At 42.0% G+C, this 25942-nt stretch overlaps 1 protein-coding gene across 5 annotated transcripts in view; it reads right to left on the bottom strand.

The window, feature by feature from the left end:
• Nucleotides 1-25942, bottom strand: part of NTRK2 (neurotrophic receptor tyrosine kinase 2) — a 366665-nt gene that overhangs the window by 224021 nt on the left and 116702 nt on the right. The window contains exon 12 of one of the 5 annotated variants that reach the window (XM_068552110.1): nt 623-1307. The exons of the other annotated variants lie outside the window; for them this stretch is intronic. Within the exon in view, the coding sequence (XP_068408211.1) occupies nt 1270-1307 (38 nt within the window). The 3' untranslated portion in view covers nt 623-1269. Of the gene's footprint in view, nt 1-622; nt 1308-25942 lie in introns of those variants that run through there. 5 annotated transcript variants of the gene reach the window in all.

Genomic DNA, 25942 nt, shown 5'->3' with positions numbered 1-25942 from the left:
GTGGGGCAGGGACAGCCAAACCTCACTTCAGGACAGGGATCCTGCCTGCTACACACTAAGCAAAGCGTACAAAGGCCACCGTGAAGGCCAAGTGCGTGAGACAGGTGTCCACATAAGACTAAGTCAGAGATGCAGGATTCTGTAGCTCTAAGGCTGCCCTTGCAGCATTGAAGCTGGACATTATAAAGCACATATTCATTAGCGACCTGCCACCTCTGTGCTGCTGGGGTCAGGAAGAGCCGTCCGGCCCAGGAAAACCCAGCAGAGTGTAGTACGTTGTAGGGGGACTAGGCTTCTTAGAATAGAGTCTCCTGCTCACAGCAGGCCAGCCATTCTGCTCGCAGGCCTTTTCAGAGTAGAAAAGCTGCACTTCTGTCATGGGAACAGCATGAGACGCTGCGGCCTTCTTACTCGGCAAACTTCTAAAAAGCAGGTGGATCACAGAGGTCAAATAAAAGGACATATGCACCATATGCATATATTTCACTCTTTTTTCTGGAACTGACTATGACTAACTGAAATCCACAGCCCCTGACCAAATAGCTTTTTCTTTTCTTTTTTTTTTTTTTTTTTTTTTTTTGCCTGATGATAAACTTTAAGGAAATCATTACTGTTGACTGCATGGCTCTGGACCTTCATGGCCAGTGAAGAGGAAAGAACCTCTCGGGACATCCCTAAGTCCCCACAGCGATGGTGGATATGCCCTTAACTCTTTTAGTCACTGCATTCTAGGTGGAAAAGTGAAACTTTTTGAATTCAGTACTGATTAAACAACAGCAGAAAACAATGCTAAAATTCGTGTTAAATGGAGATTAGACTGTTTAGTGTGTACTTACACCTGTCCCTAAATTTAGATTTTTTTAAACTTTGCAGTTCACCTTTAATAAACAGAAACATTGAAAATCAATACATTTCCAGTATGGTCAAACAGCACACCTTTCCAAAGAGAAGCACAATCCAATGGCATTTCATTTCCATTTTGTATTTGAACGAGTGTGAGAACAAAAGGGAAGCATTAGTTTAAGATGTTTTCTTGACTTTCTTAGCTGCCTGTGAGCTGTCTCTGCATTGGTGTCCCCCATTCACAGCTCACAGCACCTGCAGGCTTCGTGCAGTATCTCCTGCAAACACCACCCACATCTACCAGAAAACCCCAGATCAGTGGCACTTCCCGGGAGAAGCCAATGCCAGCCCCAAGAGTCCAGCTTACAAGGCAGCACCAACCAACAAGCACCACAGCCCCCTTCTCTGTCTTTTCCTTTATTTCAGCTACCCATCCAGTGGGATCTTATGAAACAAAACAAAACCTAAAAGAAACACAAAATAAAACATAAGTCATGCTCAAAAGAAAAATCAATGGAAATTAACATGCAAGTACAGTCACTATTAAAAGAACATAATAAATAAAAATCAAAATTAAGACACAACATGGAATATGCTTGAAAACGTAAATACAATATAATTACAAAACAGAAATCAGGAGAAAATGGGAGTCTCATTACCGAGCAACTTAGTTTTAACTTAGTTTAACTTAGTTTTAAACTTAAAACCGATTTTACGTGACACATGAAACACAGGAAAGAAATGCAAAGGATTTCTGTACACGGTTCCACCCACAACTGTATCAGATGTTAACATCTTAATTTAAGGGGGAGAAATCTGTGCACAACATAAGATGACTCCTGAATAATTTTTATATATAGGGAAAAAAATAAAATTCAACAACAAATATCTACCCAAATTCTCATTTTCTTTTCCCGCCTATAAAACCAAGTTATTTCTAAAATAACTGATTAATTACTCAGCCATATCAGAGAACTGGCTGGCTTTAACCAGTACAATATTGAGCCCACACGAAGATTTAGATTCTTTTTCAGAAATCCTACTATTAAATAATTAACTGCCTATATTTAAGTACCATACCATACCTATGGCACATATATATAATCTATTACATAGCATATGGTATACAAAATGAAGTATATTGTATGTATATACATTACTTACACAATATAAGACATATAGTGTCTAGTACATATAATATATAAAACATATATAATACTTAACATCAATTCATTCTACAAACATTTACTGAGAACTGACCAAATAGTAGACACTGTAATGCATGATGCAAAAATAAAGAAAATGGATTCCATGACTTCAAATACTTCACTGGCCACAGATGGAGAAAGATGAGGGAATAACTTACACAATAGATAACAGCTAATCTACTTTCTGTGGGGCTGTCTTCTAAGCTCTTTGCCCAAATCAGCCCTTTTAATGTCACTATAACCCTAGGAGATAGGTCCTATTATTGCACTCTCTTTACTGGTGAGAAAACTGAGGCCCAGAGAGTGAAGCAGCTTGCTCAAGGTTAGACAGCTAGTGAGTGATGGAGCTCAGGTTCTGACCCAGGAGCTCTGATGCTATAGCTACCCTGCCATGACCTTATGTGGAGGGACAAACTCTCTGTGAGCTTGCCTATGAAAACCCAGCAGGAACAGGGAAGGGTCTATTACATAGAATTCTGTGGGTAATGTGCATGAATCTTCATCAGATTCCTAAGTGACAAAATAGATGGCATCATAGTAGAAACCCCCAAGACGTTTCCAAGACGTTTTAAAGTTCAGCTTTGGAAGATTCTTCTAAACCCTACCCTCCAGACTCTCGATCTTCCTCAACCTGGTGTCTGGTCTGCCAAGTGCTGGTGTCATCTGCCTCCAGAGCTGTCATTACCATCACTAATCTGTATCGTCATTTACTACAACACTAAAAGAGTCCACGGAGCTTAATTTCCATGGCATTTCTCTCTCCCACCCCTCCAACTCTCAGGAAAATAACTGGGGACAGAGGCCAAACATCGTTTATGGATTTAATCTCCCACAAAGCACTGAGAATTTAGGAAGTACACAGTGGCACTGGTTAAGTCTCCTTCATATCTGTCTCCAGTCTCTTTCCAAAAGTTCAGCCTCCAGGCAAACACAAGCAGCACTAGTTTAAGAGTGCATTATGGCACGTAGCTTGAGCACACCAAATGAACTAACCAAACACCTTAGCTACCCTTTCAGGTTTTAAGAGGGTGGATCTCAAATTCCTTCCCACTGAAACAAGTGGATTAATATGAGGATGCCAAGTTTGCCAATAAAAACAGGAAACACGTGGTGATACAAGTAGAAGACATCACCCCCAAGCGAAATGATTTGTTGATTCAATATACCAGTTTCTCTGCACATGCAATTTTGAAGGGTTTATTTGATGAAAATAACAGAACAGATTAAACTGCTAATGCAAATCTTATTTCCACTGGGGTTATGGTACAAGAACTTGAAAAGTGTACTGATGTCAGAGTGTTTAATCGGAGCCAGGCCGCTCTTCCTTTGCTTCTATTTGCCACTTTCTTCTGCCATGAACTTCCCCAACCTCCACGACAGGCTCTTTAATTATTCCAATTGGGAGACACAATTTGCTTGGCTAGATGCAAGCTCTTTCGGACTGCCATTCACTCAGGCTGCAATAGCATTTTCCCCATCTAAGTTGATGTCGTGTCCCTCTTTAACCTTCTTCTGCTTTGCCTTTGTACCCTTCTCAGAGACACATATGTCAGCTCCACACACCCATGCAAGAAAAGCAAGTGAAGCCACTCTAAAAAACACACTCGATGATTTTCTTGAGGAAAAGCCAACTTGTTACAATGATAAGCAATATGCAGTGTCTATATTCAAAGCATCACTTATACCACCCCTCACCTCAAGGAAGGCATGTCAGCCTCCTCTCCATACCCTTGATTTTCACATACTGAGATGCCACCATCTCATGGAAAATCAGTTTGATTTAAAGACTTGACTATTTATAAGGAAATACATCCAATGCTTCATGTTTCCAAGGGGTTGACAGTAAAATTCAATTAGGGCCCCAATTTACCTACCGGGATCTTATGACTTATGCCCTCTCATGTTATAAGAAACTCACAAAAGGGGACACAAAATGATATAAAACAATAGATAATTATTTTCTCCAGTGATGGGGGAAAGTTTTTAGACGACAACAAATGGCTGAACATCTTGTGGGTTTAGCAGCCAAATGAGCTGTCTAGCTTCTGAGCCTGAAATATGGATATTTTGACAATGTGACATTATGAAGCGTTTGCAGAATTCCGATGGTGTACGGTAGTTATCCTGACAACAGCTCCTTTATCAAAAACAACTCTAGAGAAACTCTGCCACCACTGCTTACACTTAGTTGAGCTAAATAAGAACAAGGATAAAGCAGGTGCTGAATGAGAAATGTGATGTAAAGTTGAAAGCAGAGAAGAAAAACCCGGATGTGTCTCTGCTATTTGCTGATTCCGGATCTGCTCATTGACCTCTCCAAAGGGAAGGACTGGGGGGCTGAAGGTCAGTGAAGCACTGTGCTTTCTTTGCCATTGGCTTCCGACTCATTTAGATTTCTTTACATTCAAACGTGCACACATTTTCCTCCTATTACTCAGAAGCAATCAGCCATAAAATGGCAAGGATCTGCAGTACATTTAAATTAACAGCAATTTATCTGGAGCAAAAAGGAAAACTGCTGAGTTGAAAGGATGTGAAGGGAGCGGAAGAAAGATGCAGCTGCAATCTAAAAAAGCAAATCTTATCACATTTGTCTTTGGAGAAGTAGAAAACGGCCAGCTTGGTGTCTGCAGGGCATGGTGCCCCTTTGGAGACAGGATGGTGGCTAGGGTGCCAGGATAGCAGCTCACCTTCATTGGAAAGCAAAGCAAAGCAAATATCCCCAGAGCCTTCTGGAAAATGTTTACCAGGTAAAAATCAGAGAATATACTCCTGTGTTCTCATAGTATTAGATACCTAGGAAATGGCGGGGGCAAAATGTTTCCTTCACAATGTTAGACTTGAGCCAGGTGCAATTCCGTTTTATTTCAGCACTTGGGCTTAAATCCCGATTGTCCTAACTTGACATCTGTGGAACATTTAATATCTGTTGGTTGTTGCATCAACTAGCCCTTGCTGTCGTGCTTTTTCAATTTTATTTTATAGGTGACTCAGCCCGAATGGCTGTTGTGATATGTCCAAGGTCACCCAGGAACAGAGTGAGAGCTGAAATCTAAGCCTCTGGATGGTCAGTCCATCTTTTAAAATAGTATCACCTGTACCTGTAGCAGAAATTTCCCAATAGGTAAGTTTAGGTCCTGGTACTTTCTTCTCTGCACTCATTCCAAAAGTTGCTTGACCATTCTTCAAACACCCCTTTTGCTTCCTAAGGATGTTCCCTTTGTCTACACACCATCACATCTCCTAAGATCTCCTTCCACCAAGCAAGCCTTCACCATTCTTGAGGATCCAGTGTAAAAGCCGTCTCCTACGAGAATTTAGTCCACCCCCTCTTAACTTCTCTGACATTCTCTTCCATTCATTCACATGTTCTTCTTTTGTACTTTTGCTAAACTTGTATTTCTTTTCTGTTTACTTTCCTGCATCCCAGACTTCAAGCACAGGAGGGCAGAGAGAGCACGTCTCCACATCTTCTATGCCCTACGCTGCCTTGCATGCTACCAAGGACAGAATGCATTTTAAGTTTTAGCATAGTAATATCTAAACTCTGAGTTTTATTGGAGAAATTTGATGGACTTGATAACAGAACCAAAATGGAAGAGAGGAGAGGAGACAGTACAATGTAGGGTCTACTGCTTCTCATTGGTAACTGGGTTAATCAAATCACTTCAAAGCTTCCTGTACAAAATCACACATTGGGTCAGAAGTGTACTGAAGCTTGCAGAGTTAGACACAAGAACACCCACTGAGTGCCTCCTGAAGCATTTTAAGCTCCCGGGGAAAAAGGGCTAGACTTAGTTCATTCTAATTCTCATGATGATCAAAATTATGGGGTGTGGGAATGGGAAAAAGGAAGCTGCTGTCCATTTGTTAGCTGGGGACAAAAACTAAAGTAAATTGCTGAGGATGGTCAGCATAGCTTTTAAAGCTCTGGTTTGACTTTGCAAAATGAAGTTTAGTTATGAGCTGAAAATTAAAGCAGGAAACACAAAGTTCTTGGCAAAGCTCGAATATGTAAGGAAAGCAAAAGCCACTGCACAATTAAAATTCAATGATTCTAAGGAGGATGTGATCTGATCAGCAGGGCCTTATGAAAAGTGGCCTGATGAAAAGTGTCCAAGGCCACAAGCACTACCATGTCAGGGATTTCACATAGGATGGGGAGCTCATCCAAAGACCCAGGCCATTGCCATTATCTGGAGTCACCTAAAAGTGCTGTAGGCGGAGTAGGAAAAAAAAAAGATAGAGCTTGTGGTTTCAGGGGCATTAAAATACTCAGAAGGCTTTCACTACAACCACAGTGAGAAACCCAAATCAATCTATTGTTCTCCTGTGGGGTGTGTCTTGCTTTCTGGCTTATGACAATAAACATATATTGCAAAATCTATAGGGTAGCTCTTTGTAAGGTGAAATGATATCTTCTTAAAGACACTGTTTCATGATTCTCAGACCAGACGCTTACCAATGACTCAAACATTCAGTGCATAAGCATGGCATTATCAATTTCATTATAGAAGACCATGTACTTGCTGCTGTCACAAATATAAATTTGTGTCTAGATTTGTTTTTGCCAGAATACTCCAGACAGTGATTCTTCTTAGTACCTGAAGCCAGAGTACTACAGTCTAGTGTCCAAATAGGAAACAAATGACATAAAACCTATTGCTCAATTAACCTATAACTACAGAAACCAGCAAGAACCTCAAACATACACAAAGGAAGTTGCTCGGCTCTGCTCAGTTGTGGGTGAAACCATTGCTCACAGACCAAAATGGGTCTGGAAATAAATTTCTAGAAAAGTAAATAATGCATAAAAGAAGCAAGAGAAAAGACGTGGACATGGATCAGCCAGAGCCTGTCTGATGGTGATGATGGTGGTGGTGATGATGATGATGATGGTGGTGGTGGTGATGATGATGATGGTGGTGGTGGTGGTGGTGATGATGATGATGATGGTGGTGGTGGTGGTGGTGATGATGATGGTGGTGGTGGTGATGATGATGATGGTGGTGGTAATGATGATGGAGGTGGTGATACTGATGGTGGTAATGATGATGGAGGTGGTGATACTGATGGTGGTAATGATGATGGAGGTGGTGATACTGATGGTGGTAATGATGATGGAGGTGGTGATACTGATGGTGGTAATGATGATGGAGGTGGTGGTGGTGATGGTGGTGATGGTGGTGGTGATGATGGTAGTGATGATGATAATGGAGGTGGTGATGATGGTGGTGGTGATGGTGGTGATAGTGGTGGTGATAATGATGGTGGTAATGATGATGCAGGAGGTGGTGGTGATGGTGGTGGTGGTGATGAAGATAGTGATGATAATGAAGATGAAAGTAGGAGATGGAAGAAGGAAGAGCAGGAGGAGGAAGAGGACTTAAAGGAAAAGCATTGCTATTGATACACTTGGGAGCATGTAAAGAGGGTAACCCCAGTTATTGGAAAGTGAACATGGAGATAATAAGGTCTCAGAGCAGTACCACAAATCCATGTCCAAGTTTAAGCTGATCCTTCAAAGAAGAGAGTAGGTAAAAATAAAATTTGTCCTGGAGCACCGCTTTTTCATTAGGCACTCCAAGCCACACTTCGGAAACAGAGTTTGAAGATTATTAATACTTAGGATGCTTGCTAAGAAAGCAGCTATTGGGGGGTCTTTGGAGTGCCCAGTATCCCTGCTTATTATTGCAAAGCTGGAAAGTCAGACCCACTAACGGTTCCAGTGAAGCAGAGAGGAAGGTCTAACAAATTACCTTCACCTGAATAGAGGTATCTCATAAATCTCATCTCCATTTAAATTAGCAAAGTGCACAAGATAATGAAACCTCAGCTAAGCACCAAGTATTCCAGAAGGCAAAACAAAGAGAAGTGGAGTTGATAATCCCCATGAACTGACAACAATAAACATGAATTATCCAAATTTGCCTGAGAATGGGCTCAAAAACAAAGGCCTTTGTGCTGTCTGGCAATGGACATCTTGGGAGGTGGGCTGCCATCTGATGATCTGGTGCAGACAAGGTGAAACTGCCAGAGGCCACGTCCTGAGGACTTACCTGTGGCTCTTCAAGGAGTCTAGTTGGTGCGGTCGCTCCCCAACACTGCAACGGTTCCCTCTCTCATGTGTTGCTGCTGCATCACTCCCTCCTCACTGCCCAGCCCCACAGGCAATGACATTACCGCCAGCTGCCCTGGTTCCTGCCCCCAGACCACAGCTCTGCCTCCACGGCTGCTGCAGGCACACGCAGCAAGCTGCCTGGCTTCAAAGATTCTTCTCTGGCCTCCGCCTTTTATCCAGAGAAGTGGATGTGCCCAAATTCAGAAACAGGAGATGATCACGGGGCGGGAAGGAGGTCCTCCACCCAAACGTGCCCTTTTCCTCTGGTACTTTTTCTCCAGGACACCATTAGCAGAAGGACTTCCATCATCTCAGATGTTATCTCACTAGAATGAGAAATAAAACGTGCCTCTGCTCCACAGCATCTGAGATGTGATGGGGAATTTTGTGTCTGGAAGGTGGTTCACCTGCCCTTGGTGAGCCTATGTGGGACGTTACCTGACACTTCTCTTTTAGGTAAAAGTTAAAAGTCCCAGATCAGACCCTTCGGAAGTGAATCCAACTCAACTTCCAGTGGTCATCTCTTACCCTAGCAAGGGTTATAAGGTAATAGCCCAGAGCTGCTTATCAGTCTAAAAGAGTACCAGCCCATTCCCGCCACCAAGAACAGGATCTATGCTCCAAAAGTGTTTCTCCATCAGGTAGAACCCACAGGATTCTGGTGCCACAGCCAATGGTCTGCACGCTCCTTATGAGTAGTAGGTGACCCATTTCAAAAAGCCTCAATAAAATGAAGGCCATACTCTATTCTCAATAGGAAACTTGAAAAGTGCAAACTCAATCCCAGAGTCACAGCCTTATATGCATTCAGACTTAGGCAGCCAGCAGAACCCCCGACATGACTTAAATTAACCCTGAAGTTCTGGAAGTCTCCACTGTTGTGACATTTTTATTTGCTCAAAGAGTTCATTTTGGAAAAGGTCCATCCCACCTCACTACCCTGACTAACCCTGCAGCAATGCCTTACGGCAGCTGGACATATGCCAACCTCAGAGTTGGCATGGCAACACCCCTATCTGAGAGATGGAAAGATCCTCTCGACGCCCTGATTCTTTCATGTGGTAACACAGAAAGTCCCTTCATATTTCTTTGGTTCAGGTACAACTCATACATGGAGAAAACTCTGAATTTTCAAGAGAGTGCATTTTTACACGCACCAGATTTCACAGTTTATTTTCCTTTTTAAATAAAGTATGCATGGCATACATGGCATACCAAATATAATAGCTTGGTTAAGAATTATAGCAACCATGCCAAGAAGCAACTAGAACCAAGACACTGGAAAAACAATGTATTCTACTTTTTTTTCTTTTAATGAAAATTTAGTATAGCCAAACATCTGACATTATTTTAAGGAATGTTTTCCATACCTTACAGGAAGTTCTTTGCTGAGTCAAGTGATTAAAAGGGAAAGGCTATTTACCTTGTAACTCTACACACACTCTTAGTTCAAAACAGAAATCACCATCTACGTAAGCACAAGAGGCATTCAAAGAAAGACATGTGAGGGACAAACGCATTGCCTTATGTGAAAGCTGTAACAATTTTAAAATGTCACATAGATGAAAGGACAGAGTATAATTACACGGGCATAGCAGGAATGATTGGAGTATAAGTTTTTTCTTTCATTCTTCATAATTATGGCCATTTACCATCCATCATTTAACTATTCAAGACCCTAGAACTTTACTCACAGCTACCACTGGAATTAGAATTTTAATAAGTACAGTGGCCCTACATGTTTATCTTCTCTGTTAATTGCATGAGGGCTGAAAGAAAACCACCTGGATGGCTGCTTAGATAGCAAGAAGGAGCCTGAAGCCAGCAGAACTGTGTTTGAATCCTGCCCCTGTCCCTCCTGAGCTGTGTAACCCTGGCCAAGTTGAGGGGCTTCTCTGAGCCTCAGTTGCCCATTCTAGAACAGAGGTGAAATAAATCTAATATATTGTGATGACTAGAGTTGACATGAGTACCTAATACTCTCCATGCCATTTACAGTTTCCTCAGCTCAAGACAGTTACTAGAATTATGACATTTAGACAAAGTGCCAAGCCTTAGAAATTCCAAACTGTCCCACTGATTAACAAAACACAATTGGAATAATCTCTCGCCTGACCTTGGTCCACCTTCATTGAGCCCGTTTAGGACTTTGTAGTAAATGCTCACTATGACTTTGAACCAATTAATGACTATATCCTTAAAGCTCTCAAGATTGGAAGATACCTTCACAAATGTTTGCCTGGTTCCAGGCTGTGTAACCAAGTGTCTTTCACTTTCATCTCCCAATTTTCCGTCTTCCTGATTTGTTCTTCTGGGCTGTCAAAATGACTTTTGGGGGATATATATTCTCTCTCTCTTTTTCTCTCTCCCTCTCTCATGTCTTACTGTCTCTGCATCTCTGGGTCCTTCTCTCATTTTCTCCTGTGTGCTGGGAAGAACTGCTGCATATGTTGACATCACTGTATTTGTTTCTCGAGTGGAACTTATGTTCTAAATTTCAATATGATATGGTTTCCTCTTTAAAAATCTAATATAGATTCTACTTTATTGGAAGTTATCTTGCCATTGTGCTGCTGTGGTTGTTTTGTTTTGTTTTGTTTTACTCTGCTAAAACACTGGGGGCAAAGAACATTAAAGCTAAGTACCAATCAGAAATGAAGATACACCATTTCTGAAAATATTACTAAATAATGTAAGCAAGAGAAATACGGCAATTTATAAAAATCTGGTTTCCTTACACCTTTTCAAGTATATATGAGTCACATTTAACACACTTCTTTTGGGAAGGGGGCTATCATTTGCTTATTGTGAAATGAAAAGGAAGGTTAGTACTTCCATTTTACAGGTGAAAACATAAAGGCAGAAGGGGGCTAAGTGATCATGTTTCATTTGATTTAAGTATATGATTTTTAATGCATTACAGTTGATTTACAATATTGTGTTAGTTTCAGGTGTACAGCAAAGTGATTCACTTATACATATGTGTGTGTGTGTATACATATATATATTCTTTTTAAATTCTTTTCCATTATAGGTTATTATAAGGTATTAAATATGGTTCCCTGTGCTATACAGTAAATCCTTATTGTATGTATATGTTTCATTCAGTAGTCACACAGTAATAAGCCATCTTCCATTGTGATAACAGGATACCAAAATGTCTTTTTAAATTATCTTGTGTAATTCAGCCTAGCATTTAGGACCAAAAATTCTCCAGCTTCCTTTCCAAAGTAAGGACCTCTGTCATCCACCAAGAAATAAATGCCTCAAGAACCAAGGGGACTTTAAAGTAGACGAACCCTTGCTCCACCCACCACTGGGGTGTTGCTGGGATGCTCTTGTGCTACTCACTAGAATAATCATGCCTCAGTGGTTTCCAGATTTCCAGTCACAGGCATGAGCCGGATACTCTAACCCTGCATCCAGTCAATTCAGCAGCCACTGCCAACGACTGCTTTCAACTGCATTTTCAATCACAGGTCCAAATAAATTCTTTGTTATGAGCTATAAAGTAAAAACTCCCAGAAGGGAACTTTGCCCAAAACTTCCATCTTCACACTCCTGCAAAAGTGTGGTCCTCTCAGTTAGAAGCCCTGGGATTGCTGGAGGAGGGCTGTGCTGAACCACATAGCTACCAGAGCCATGGGCTGGCCAAGGGTCCTCTCCCACCACTCTCAGGAGGTAAGATGCTTTTCGATGCCAAAATGGTGGCCACTGATTGGTGATATCACTGAGTCTGAAGATTGGCCAGTGCCAGGGATTCAGGGATTTCACACCCACGGTGGAAGACATCTGAGAACCATTCCATGGCTTCAGTTCAATTCCAGAACCACAAAAAAAACTTGCAAAAGGATTTTGCCTTCATCCACAGTTCTAGGAGTCTACAGTTCCACAACTGAGGAATACACATAGATAACAAATATGAAACCTCACCTTGATAGATTTTCAGCTTACCCTTGTCCTAGACACCAGCACCAGCTGCTCCAAGGCCAGGGGAGAGCCTCCAGACACATGTCCTCTAGATCCAGGGTTGCCTCTGAGACGTTGCTCATTTCCTCCCATCTAACATCTTCCAGCAGTAGCTAAATGAACCAAACCCTAACTAAATTTAACTGGCTAATTGCACCTAAATTACAGTCACAAAGCCCCTTCAGAAGATTCAGTCAATTTCTTGAGGGAAAAGTAAATGTTTTACTATATAATTATAAACTTAATTAACATAAAATAAATTAATTAGGGACTTGTGCTCATAATGAACACCACAGTTTAGCTGTTTATTTTTTTATTTTGTTTTGTTTTTTTGGTTTTTTTTAAACATCTTTATTGGAGTATAATTGCTTTACAATGTTGTGTTAGTTTCCGCTGTATAACAAAGTGAATTAGCTATACGAATACATATATTCTCATATTCCCTCCCTCCTGCATCTCCCTCCCACCCTCCCTATCCCACCCCTCTAGGTGGTCAGAAAGCACTGAGGTTTAGCTTCTTATTGCTGTATTTTCCAGGGGAAGCTAAACCTGCAGAAGAGGGCTAACTTGTGCTTTAGCTAATTCCATCTCATCTCTCCCACCCCCAACTGAACTGTTTAGATTTCTGGTTTATACTCAGTAGCACAGCATCTAAAATCCTACAGATTTCAAATGGAGAGAGTTTCTGTGCTAATCTCTAGGAAAAAGAAAAATTCCCATCCTAAACCATCATAGCTCCAATAATTCCTAGCTGGCAGTTTGCTGAAATAACAGATGATTATACAAAGCAAGAGTTCTCTGTCCCAAAGTATAATGACAAAAACTCACCTAGAGCCGAAATAACCATCTGCCACAGATTGTTCCACATGGTTTGTTGGCTTGTTTGTTTTTTAATTCCGAGAAAGAATTCAAAAATCGTTTTGGCAAAGAAAGATGATTTCACAAAAATGACCCAGTTTCCAACCTGTATTGCCTGAACTATTGTCCTAAAATTTTTTTTTATCTGACTTAGGAGAGGAGGAGGCTGAGAAGAGGACCTTTGAGGATGATCTTGATGGTGCAGAGTAAGTTTCTGGTAAGTGAAAAAAGTCTTGTTCTAATTTTCAAAAGTGTCCATAATTTCTAGGAACTCCAGCCTGCATCTCTCATACTTGTTTTCCCGCTTGATTGCAGTGAAGATGGAGAATAGCTGCTATGCATAATCTGACCCACGGAGAGGTAGGAAAAAGAGTGGTTGAGAGTAAGGGTCTGAAGCTAGAACACACAGTGATGGTGCAACCTTGGGAAGGCTGTCTCAGTGTCCTCATCTGTGAAATGGAGCTAATGATAGTATTTAATTTGGGGCTGCTGCAGATTAAATGAGCTAATACATACATAGCAAGTGCTTAAAAAAGGGTCTGGCACCTAATACACGTTCAATAAGTATTAGCTATTTCTGCACTGTAGCTCTTAGCTTTTGTCCCTTTGAAACAGCTAATGTTGTATGTTCAAAAAGAGTTGCAAATGTTTATTAATACAGATCTAATTTGTTGGACATTCTGGTCAATACATGCACCAAATGGAGAAGACAATTCAGGGTTGATATTGTGAATAAAAAGAATCCTCGTGTTTGAGATAAGAAATGATCTATGTTGTCACAGAATCAGAGAACTTAGTGAAGAAAGGAAACTCAGAGACCCTGCAGCCCATGCACCCCAGACAATCTCCCCCTTTCATCTCAAGGACACAGAGCTGGCAAAGGGCAAACTCAGGGCCCTTGTGGTGCTGGCTACAGACTCAGAGCTGGAACAAAATGTCAACATGGTGAGAGCTTCTTTCTTTTGGTGGAAGTCAAAGACAGAAATGGAACCAGTTGTTTTTTATTTGAAAATAAATGTCCCAGTGGATCTGGTCTGGGAGTTCTGAATGCATTTCTGCTAAATCACCTATTTATTTTATTTTATTTTTACTGAAACATTAAATTGATTTCCACGTGGAGGGGAAGTGGAACTCAGTCACTGTGTTCAGCTATCACAGGATCACCCATGACTGGTTATACAGGGGTTATCGAATGTTTTCTGTGAAGAGCCAAATAGTAAATATTTTCAACTCTGTGGGATACATAGTCTGTGTCACAGCTAGCGTGTCATTCTACCACTGTAGCATAAAGGCAGCCACACAATATGTGAGGGAATGAGTCGGCTGTGTTCCAATAAAACTTTATTTATAAAAACAGTTTGCCGATCTTTGATTGATGCAACCACCTGCCTGATAGTGTTTTTACCTTATTTCCTCTACTTTTTGCTACCTTAAGCTTCCTCCTTAAATGAACGTTCATACTGTTTCAATATTCTTACCACGATATGATCGATATGCAGTAGAATCTAATTTATGGCATACTAGAAAGAAAAGCCAGCATGAATTTATGAAAGCTCTAAATTATGAAATATGTTTAAAGAAATGTGGCTTTATTACTTTCATATACATATAGGAATCGAAATTAAGCCAATAAAGCATTTCCAGCATGTTTTGGCAAGTAGGGGGTAATTCAGCCTTACCCAAAAGTAACGAAGAACTTAAAATTACATAATTCATTAACTGTTTTCATGAGATTTCTTCTAAAGGGCTTTAAAGGTTTGCTCCCTAAGACAGTGGAATTTGATTCCTACCACCCCATCTTATTTCCACTATTAAACTATTAATTGATTTGGTGATTCCTTTGTTCACAGAAGATGCCCAAATACTCCACCAAGCCAATTTCTCACTACATTCATGATCTGAGTCAGCCAGAGTTCTTGAACTATCAGAAAAACTACACAGATTGTAATCTTAACCACATCATAGACTCATACCGTCTTTTGAAACAGCTTTACTGCTCTTTCTCTGACCTTTGGCAGATATCGTGGGTTAGCTATTCAAAATCCATCCACAAACCCCTTTTCCCTTGTCTCCCTCTACCTTTTGAGGGAGAAAAGCCAATATAATTGATTTCCCAGTCTCCCTTGAAGCTAAGGGTGGGCATGGGCCACGATCCTGGTCATTGAGGTACAGCTAGAAGTCCAGGGGCGGGGGTCCTCTCTTCTGGAATTAAAAGGCCAAATCTCACCGCCTTCTTCCTTCTTTCTACTTGGGGTGTAGATTTGAAACCTGGAGGCAACACAGGCATCTTGAGACCACAAGGTCATGAACACGAGGAAAAGGTCTACCTGCTAAGGATAGGAGAAGGGAAAGGCAGAAAGAGCCAGGGTCCCTGAAGGCACCATTAAGCCACCATACAAGCTTTGGATCCAGGAATTCTGGCTGTGTGAAACAAATAAACTTCTGTCTAAGTGGTTGCTTGTTTTTGCTTGCAATTCTAAATGACACAATTCAAGGAAGCTTTGGGCTTTTTTCGTTATTCTCAGGGGTAGGGAGAGGGAAAGAGGGAGAGGTGGAGGGAAAGAATGACTCTGACCTAAAGAGCCCTACCTACAACCAGAGAGAAGTAATCAGCTTTCAAGTGACACTGTGGCATCTGTGTGACACCTGGAACTCTCCGCAATGACCCATGTTACAATAATGTGGAGCTGAGTGGGGAGCCAGGACAGAAATGCCCTAGGGACAGCCACCCTGGGGCCCCAGAGAGCCAGGGAGTGGGGGTAGCCAAACCTCCCCTATGCCTCTGAAAGGGTCACAGAAAAGACCCCGAGAGAAGAATGCTGCCCTCAGTTACATGATCAAGGAGACAAAGAAATTTGGGGCAGGGGAGGGGCGTCCAGGAGAGGAGAACTGAGCAGAGAAAAGATGCAGTGTGAGTGTATAACTCAGTGAGCCAGGCACCATGGAGGAGGCATGGGGACCAGCCAGCCCTCAGCCAAGTCCTGGGGTTAGGGAGAACCACCAGATCCCCTTGGCATCTGAGGATGTGGAAGCTGAGGAGCCTGGGGTTGCTTCTGCCCGTGGTTGCTCAAGGAAGCAGCTGCCCCACACGTATCCCCTCCTCCCAAGGCCCCTGAGAGCTGTACGATGGTGCCGCGCTTGACCTGCGCCCACGTGCATGATGGCCGTGGGCCCTCCAGGTTTCCCTAGAGCCCAGAGCTCTGAGGAGAACATCGACAGGTTCCTGTTGCCCAAGAGGGGCAGAGAAGGGGGCAAGACTGTCAGTGGGCATGAAACCAGGCAAGGGAGCTGCAGAAGGACCTGGGTGGGCCTGATGCTGGAGGCCATGGCAAGCCTGAGAACATCAGCAGTAGAGAAGCCCAGGGTAGAGGCCAACACCAAGGACCAAAGGCCAGGCAGATTCCAGGGGAAGTCCGCCCCAGCCCGTCCTTCAGATCCCTGAACTTTCGGAGTTTACCCGAAATGACAACATTAAGAGGAAAATGAAGACCACAGATGTTTTCAAGTCCTAGACTAGGGAGGAGTTTTCATATTCTCCCCAAACACAGATCTCACGAGATTGCGCTTTTGTCTCCCCTTGTTATCTCACTGAGATTTTGTCTTCTCACCAAACACAGCGAGATGGACGCATGTCCATGAGAGTGAGATGCTCATGTTTCAGATCAAGACATGAAGAAAAGGAATCCTGCCTACTTAACATTAGATTCAACCTTTGTCCCGGACCTACCCAGTCCCTCTACAACCAAGAATTTCCCTCCTAGGACGACACTCACACCTACCATAATTACAAACGTGTGAAAGAGGGCAGACAGCGAAAAGGGGGAGAACGGTGACCATTTTCTCACATGCCTGATTGTGTGAGGCAATTTGCATACTTTCACTCATTTAAGGTGTGCTTTATCCTCATATCAGAGATGAGAAAACAGAAGATAAGTAATTTGCCCAGTCTCCAACAAACAATAAAACACAGCTATATCCAACCTCAAAGCACACTGCATTGTACTGTTTCGGTTTGGTTTTCGTTTTCACTGTGCCATTTTGTTAGCCCATCTGAATTGCCTTTTTAACCTGTTAACTCTCTCTCCCAAACAGGAAAGTAAAGAGTCCTCAAGAGCCTTTGCCCTTGTCCCGTAAATAAATGTACCAATGGCAATGGACACGGAAGCCCCCATTTTGAGGTGATGCCTCATTCTCATTACTAGTCAATTTCTCCCAAATCTTCTTTCTTGTAGTTGGGTGTTTTCATAGATACAAAGTCTCCTGGCAATACTGTCAGATGCTGAAGGTGAAGGTTAAAATATTCCTGGATGTAGCCCCAGACAGATGCAAACATCAACACCTGAGACCAGCAAGCCTCCCTCCTTGCCAAACTTGCATCTCTGGACATGAAAAGAAGGCAGCTTGAGCTTGTGTGGAGTCGAATGGATTATCTGAAACCACCCCCTCCATGTTCCACATCAGGGACTGGCATAGATTTTCTGAAAAGGGCCAGGTAGCAAAGATTCCCAGCTGCACTGTCTACATGGTCTCCCTCTGAGGCAACCACTCCACTCTGCTGTTTTAGCGCAAAAGTAGCCATTGACAATGACACACGGACGTGGCCATACGCCAGTAAAACTTTATTCACAGAAACAGATTTGGCCCACAAGTGTTCTGTAGTCGTTTCTGTAATCCACACAGTAGGAGGGTTAGTTGCCCTCCCTCCGTCTGAAATAGAAGAGCATGGAAATTCTTTCACATTAAAATATCTCAACCTGTGTAATATAAGCTTACCTATACACTGTACCCCAAGTGTCTTCTGGAAAAATTCAAAATCTTGTTTCATAAAATTATCATCTGTGTTTGTGACTGGAGAAACGAATGCCTCAGGGCAGGCAAATGGTCCTGAAGCAGTGCGGTGCCAGTGGGACACAGCTGGGAGAAGATTCCTGGCCGCACTCACCATCCCCAACTTCACCATATGAAAAATGCTGCCTCTCAATTAGTAGCGCAGAAATAGTAGTACTTTCATTATGACTCACGCTCTGCAATTTAGGTCATGCCTACGGCAATCAATAAAACCCTCCACTTAGATTCTCCATGGCTAATTTGATCCCCCCCACCCGCCCTAAACCAGGAGATTTTTTTTTTTTTAGTTGTTTTCAATTAAGCCAATTTGTCACAGACACTTCTGTTCTCGATAGGGCATTTTCAACCCAAATTTCTCTTTTGTTTTGAAAATAGCAAAGTGGGCGAAATGCATGTGCCAGTGTTAGGCTCAAACCACTACAATGTGTGCAAGGAGTTACTGAAAATAGAGAAGAGACCTCAGTAATCTCACACACATGCACACACACACACACACACACACACACACAGTTGCCTTCCTTTACTGTCTCATTGGGTGTGTTCTGTACACACCCTTGAGTGAGTGGCATGTTAGACCCTGATGGTGGTGCTGACGGTGATGACAGCTGCACTTTATTAAGCATCGCTACATAATGGACACCGTGGGAACCACTTCCCACGTGTCATCTCAAATCCTCATGACAGCTCTGCTCTCCCTGTTTACAGAAGAGGAAATCGAGGCTTAGGGGACTTATATAATGTCTATTCTACAGGGAGGCTATGAGACACTGAGGGCAAAAGATAGCTCAGAGTTTAAATCTCCACCTTACTAATGTGTGACATTGAGCAACTTTCTTAACCTTGGGCAAGGCTAGGTGTTCTCATTTGTAAATGGCGATAATTACACTTCCTTAAGACTGTGTTGAAAGAACCAGATGAGATGATATCTATAAGCTCCTAGATGGATGCCTTAGCACATGCATTAGTCTGAACCAGAAAAAAAGGCCTCTATTTAACCACTGTCTTAGCCTAGGAAAGTGATAATTTCATATGGCTCAAACTGATGATGTCTCAGCAAAGGGTAGTATTGTTATTATTGTTCCAGAACGATAGCAGGTAGCCAAGAAGGGATTTTAGTCTGAATGTGACTGATGGTAAAGGCCAGTCCTTTTTTGCTAACTTAGTGACCTTTACAGAAATACAATGATATTTCTTATGGAGGATTCTCTTGATATACGGAAACTGACATCAGGGAGCCGGTAAAAGACAAGAACAACATGAGTATTTTTTTTTATTTTACTAACAGCATTTTATGAACGGACAAACTCCATTTCATAATCAGCTTGGTATATCCAAAACTTGTTTGAAGTATATTAACCAAATGTCAGTTGAATAAAAATGTGAACTATCTCTCTCCTTTAATGTATGAAGGGTTATGATCTACTGAAAATTGGGATCTGCCTCATTAAACAGTTATAATTAACTCTGCTCATAATATTCCACAGTGGAATTGCTGCTGTGGTTGATTAAAACTAGGAGGATAATTCAGCAGCATTCGATGAAAGAACAATCAGGTTTTCTCTTTCATATTCCATGATGGGAACTGGGATTAAAAATAACTTTCTCTTCCCAGGATGCAGAATCTTAGGGTAAAGAGACTTCCCCTCAAATGTCTGTCTGCTCATTGACAGGCTTAAAAGAAATAACTTCCCATCTGAATCTAAACCATTTCTTGTTGTTTTACCATGTTCCCAGTGGCTACATATGTTGAGAGAGTCCAGGCATTTTTCAAGCTCGAGTTGCTTTTTTAGACAACATCTTTCAAACCCAGAGATAACTATAAAAAACCTTTTTCCCTAAAATATGAGATTCTAATCTCTGGGGTGTTGCCTCATAAGACTGTAAAATCCAATCAGAAAGAGGAATTTCTCCACTTGCTTTTTTTCTAAATAAATGACAAAACATCATTCTTTGGGTAATGAATAGAGAGGAAATACCACAGTCAAGAAACATTTGAAAATATTTGCATAGTATTTTGACTGGAAACCACATGTGTTCGCCAGAACTTTTCAGGGTGTCTACCCCTGAGGTGTCCACAGTCAGAAAAACTCTCTGGAGAGAAACTTTTAAAAATAACTGTTATCACTGTTGGTTCTGCCCACCTTTGAGTCTGCATGGAACCAAGGATTGCTTTGGAATGTTGCAGAGAGAATGGTCAGTTATTTGGCTCTTTTTGTTTGTTTGGTTTTTGGCTGATGGAGACATAAGCAACTATAAGTAAATATTAGGGCAAAAGCAGTTAACTCTAAGTATTAATCTAGATGTTCTGGTCAGAGTCCTCAAATAATGAGATGACCAAAGGGAACACATCTCCTGGAGGGAGAGGGGTCATAGGCCAGGCCCCCTTTCATCTCCCGGTCACCATTTTGATGTTGGGTTGTGCAACCATCAACGTCTCCTTCGTAAGTACCAAGAGAGCATCACACTTGCTCCATTCAGCAGAAGAGGTAAGGTGCTCACATTTCTCTAACAGTAGTCAGTCACAGAGCCTTTGTTCTAAAAAGCTCAACTAAGCCAATAAATACTAAAGTAAATAAACATAATATATGACTCTACTAGGCAAATCCCTAGGGGGCAATGTTACATTTGAAAGGAAAGAGCCAATGAACATATGACACAGAAATAACTGAACAGGAGACACATCGATTAATAAAACCACATTACAGCCAGGGTTCATTTTTGTAATAGTAATTGCCTCATCGGTGCAGATCGGCAATCATAAGAGGGGTTTCTCTCTCAATTCCCTAGTTTCTATCTTGAACTAAATTAGTCTTTCAACCCCCTGAAACCGTACTGTAGATTCCCCTTCATATATTCACCACACATAACCACACTGCCTCCAACACCCCCATTGGCTCCACACTCAAAACCACATCTCCCTGCACCATATCCACCCCAACCTTTCAGGTTGGATGCATGGGATGGTTTTCAAAACTCTAAAAAAGACTAGCTGACATAGCAAATACCAACCTTGAGTGACCTTGAGAATATTGATCAAGCCCTGTTTCTCTGTTACAAGGTAGGGAAATGAAACAGTCTTCTAAATCATTAATGGATTCCTTTTCTGTTCTTCTATTCAACTCCCTTGTCCCTCACCCAAGCCAGGAATCTTCATCCTTACATCTTGGTGAGAAACAGTAAAATTTCTCTTGTCAACATGTTCGAGAAGAAAGTTCAATTTTCTTTCACCACTACTTAGAATAGCCAAGGAAAAATTGATCCACAATCAACTGCCTCAGAAAGATGTATTATTTTTTGCTCCTTTTGTGGGACCAATGGTTAAGCCCCCCTTAGAAATTTATTAAGAAGGTAACAGCAAAGAAAAGAATAATTTTTAAGCAAAAGTTTGCTTGACTTCATTTTTCTAGCTAAGAGTTTTCTCTGATAGAATATTGAGATCGGCATATAGACCATTTAGATTACAGACTGAGAGTATGTCTATGCACTGGGGAGAAACCCATATTTAAAATGCAATGCAACTGTATTACCTGGAAGAAATAGAATGTCACATCCACTACATCCATTGCCACCCTAGTACACAAGCTATTTATTATGTATCCCTAATATACAAGCTATTTTGTTAACCAACCACCTATCAAGACCCTGGGAAGAGAGTAGCAAGAGCTGTTATGGGTAGGAAGATAGAAAAGGGGTAAGAAAGTTTAGGGTTAAGATGAGCTCGACTGATAATCTCTGTGGCCAGAGGGCAAGAAAGGGCACAAGGCAGGGGGTGAAGAGAGAAGACAGAGGCTTTGTGGGTGTGTGTGGAGTGGAGTGTCTGCAGGTGCAAGAAAGCCCTCCTGGATTTAAGACTGCCACTAAATCCAGGCTGACCTTGGCAAGTCCAAGGGTCACTGAGGGCCTCAGTTTCCCCAAGGAAGCTGAACTAGCGGCCTCGGACCCCCATTTCCAGGTCAAACACCCAGAGGTTCTATGATGCAAATTTGTCTTTCTTTGCCATCCCTAGACCAAACCCTGAGTGTCAGCTCTGGGCTATCAAGATCTGGCATGGATACATTTAATTCAGTTCACCTCACCGGGACCTCTGGCTGTTCCCCAATAGCTCAGCAATTTCATAATCTGCTCGGTGGAAGCTCGTTCACCTAGTGGTCACTTCTTCAGGCCACACCTGAGGACAGAAAGCAGCTTCTCTCGGGCAGGTCCCTGAGAGCCTCTTTGCTTCTTCTCTCCCCTTCACATCGCAAAGGAGAGGCAGACACCTCAGCTCCGGCCACGTCAGAACCGAAACGTTCTTCAACTCGCTTGGAGCTGGGCCTCTGGGCCCTGCCGCTCCTGGCCATCCCCTCACAGCCACCACAAAGGCCTTGGCAACAATTTCTCAATGGCCTTTCCTCCAGCCTCTTCCAGTTGACCAAGCTGAGGCCTTCGGTGCTGGTGAGCACAGCCTACTTCTAAATGTCTCTACTCCCTTGATTCCTCTAACACCATTTTCAGGCCTCTCTAGCCTCCATCTGGCCATTTCTTCCCCTCTCCCTTCACAGTTTTGTGGTCCCCAAGGCTCCCTGTTCCTCATTCTCTGGCAGCTCTCCTACAGCCATGCCTTCCCAATCCAGGTCTCCGGTCTGTGTTCTCTGGTCTGTTTCTCCCTGCTGAGAAACAGACACCTGTTCTGGAAGGACTGAGCCCTACCCTCAGCTCATGGTAGCTCCCAAGGCTGATGAAGCCCCTCTCCTACCTAAGTCATATCCAGGCTCCCTATAGGTACAAGTCCATCCCAGGCCACCCAAGCGCCCCCTCCTGCTCTGTCAGCTGCCCTTGGTCAGTCTACCTGGATAGTACTTGACACTTTTCTGTCCTCATGCATCTGTCTCAGGCACACATGACACCATTCCCCCAGAGCACCCCACCCTGCCCTCATCCCTCAAGTTCAAACCTCTGCACAGATTTCCCTTTGCTAATTCCCTGCCTGGGGGACTCTTACCTTCAACAGCCAAGCTCAAGTGCCCTCTTCTACATAAAACCAGCCCTGGGTCTCTGAGGCTGGGGCAGAAGAGCCCCCATCCAAGCCCCCAGAACAGACACGGATGACAGAGTGTATCACATTGCTCTCTCTGGTTGGCTCTTCAGCAAATACTTCTCCAGGGTGAACTTCTCCTCTCTATAGCCCAGCATACAGAACGGACAGACACTCAACCAAATGTCTGAAAAATGGCAGATGGATTCAATAAATCTGGTCAGTATCAGCCAAATGTACATTCTTGTTAATTTTTATTTTCCTCCCATTTTCCCATTTTTTTAAAAAATTTCACTTTCATTTTCTTATCAAGTATACTACTCCTGGCCTCTATAAAATATTTTAATACCTAAAGGTAATATTATATTAGGAAATTATATATATTGTAATAAAATATTACAATTGTGATTCTAATAATTAAAATTAATAATAATAATAAACTTACTGAATGTTTTTACACTTACTATGTACAATAATATAGCTAATAAGTGATGTTAACCATATGCCAAACTTTCTTCTAAGTGTTTCACATGTATCAATTCATTCAATCTTCATAACAGCCCTATATGTAGTATTATCATTATTGCCTTTTAGAGGTGAGAAAATTGAGGCACAGAAAGGTTGAGTAACATGGCCAAACTCACAAAGTTAGTCAGTGCTGGAGCTCAAGTTCAAACCCAAGAAACTGTCTAGTGAGCTAGACCAACCACCTCTCTGCACACTATCCCACCCACCATAAAAGGCTTTTATAGAAATTCTCCTATTCAGTCCTGACAGCAACTCTGTAAAGTAGGGTAATAATCATCACCATGTTTTGCAATGAAGAAAACAGAGGTTTTTGAGAGCTTAAGAAATTCCCCAGAGGTCACTCAGCTAAGAAGGGGTGGACATTGGAATTGAAAGGCCAGTGTTTTGCCTAACTTTTCACATTTGAAAAGATGAGGTGAGGAAAGAACATACAGAGTTCATTAAGTCCCATCCATACAGTCATTACTGTTTAGGCAGCCGCATTTCACCATGCCCCATACCCCAAATACCTGAGAGATCTGTTCACATCACCCTAATTTCACAGATGGGTAAGGAGCCAGTGCCTAGCTCAGTCTAGGAACCATGTCCCTGGGGTCCTGAGACTCCTGAGTTGGCCCCTTTCAGTTGTCTCTGTCATTATACATGAGATCATTTTGCACCTGGTCATTTTGAATATGCATTGTTTTCGGTAGCATCATTTCAAGCTTCCGGAAATCTGACTAGTGTGGAAATAGAATTGCTTCTCCCTTGGTTCAGGAACAATGACGTTTCAAAAAAAGGGATTAAAATTGAGAGTGAAAAAAAAAAGGAAAAAAAAAAAAATTGAGAGTGGATGTTAAACATGTTTTTCAAGAAGCCCATGATTCCTTGTTAGAGAATCCCTACCCCCACCCCCAGCAAATCCACAGCTCCTTAGAGCAGACAAGGCATTTGCAATCACAGATGTGTGATGATCTCTGGGACCTGGAAACCTGTAATTCAAACATATGCAACATAACATCTTTCTTAAAAATAACCTTCTCTCCCATTGTCCCTTTTTTTAGTTTTAAGGTAGCACCTTTCTTTTCATAAAGTTTACATTTTTCTGGTTAGATATTATTTGGCTAAAAAGATTAAAAGGTTAGCCTATAAAGATAAAGAAAACAACACATCCTATTTTGGAGAAAAACAGAAAAAGGAACCAGAAGTAGAGACAGATGGATCAAAAAACCAAAAGGTGGGAAAAAACAGAAAAGAATAACTAAAAATATTAATACTAATACTGAACATCACGGACAATTTGTAACTGATATCTGCCCAGATCTGGATCCCAGTATCACCACTCATCAGGCAAGTTACTTCGTCTCCTGTATCTCAGTTTCCTTACCTGTACCTTCCGCGTCTAACTCATGAGGTTTTTGACGGTATCAAATGAGATAACACATGTAAAATATGGAGTCGTGTCTGGAACAAAGCAAATGCTCAAAAATTGATAACTATTTGTGGTGGTGATTATTTTAAGGAAGACATAAATTTCACCATCTTGATCATTCCCAGGGCACTATGGGAATGTGAGACCCTTAGAGGACTGGGGTTGGCAGCAAACAATGTAAAGACTAAGGGTTCACACTGGGACTCAACACGCTCTGGTTTCCCTCGTTTTGTACAGAAACATGCATGACTTTTGGAATTCTCAGGTCATGTTTCTAAGAGATTTCTCAGTTCCTTTCAGACCAAAGTCACACTAAATTCTGGTGCACGCTGCCAGGTGAGTGGCTCCAATAGCATGGTGCTTGTGGTGTAAGTCACCGACTTGGCTGGGAATGAAAGTAACTTCAGTTCATCCTTTGTCTGCAATGATGAGCTTTCCCTGACTCTCCAAATTGATGTTCTAAGAACAGTTAGTCCAACAATGGATGCCTTCCAAGGACATTTTTCTCATGTAATTTAAGTTACCAAAGAACTAAGAAAAATCTCATAGGAAAAAATAAGGCACAGTACACAATTAAAAAGCATATGCCATTAACACTGTGTAATTAGGGATTTCTCAAATTCAAAGGTTCTTTAGGCCAGTATTTTGGAGGCCCAGTTAGAAGCCAATTTTTCTATGAAAGCATTTTGCTAGCATGAGCAAGAAGTAATCTTTCTCTCTGAAGGTCCAAGGCAATACCTCTGTCCCTCTTCTTAAAAATTAGTTAGCTTGGCTTTGAGTCATATAGAAGCCACTTGACTGCAAGGGCTACTGCTTATTTAGCCCATCATCACACTCCGTTCTCCATGTATACACATAGCAGGCCCTTCACAAACATTCAATGAGTCAGTAAATACACTCGTTAGATTCAGAACAGTTCCTGTTTTTTAACCAGTGTGGATGGTAAAGGCAGCTGGACTAGGGCAGCCAACCTATTCCAGGAAATGACTGGTTTTGACCTGTGGAGCATGGTTTTGGTTGGGGTTTACCATTCCTGTTGTTTAAATGGGGGAAAAGAAGTGGGGATATTCCTTTCTAAAACTTCTGTGACGCTATTTGCATTTTTAAATCACTGCTAACACCATCTGTTTATAGATCTCAGG

The sequence above is a fragment of the Eschrichtius robustus genome, chromosome 10 (assembly GCF_028021215.1).
Source record: "Eschrichtius robustus isolate mEscRob2 chromosome 10, mEscRob2.pri, whole genome shotgun sequence".
Lineage (NCBI taxonomy): Eukaryota > Metazoa > Chordata > Mammalia > Artiodactyla > Eschrichtiidae > Eschrichtius > Eschrichtius robustus.
The sequence above is the reverse complement of the archived record's forward strand: the minus strand, read 5'-3'. Positions and strand labels throughout refer to the sequence as shown.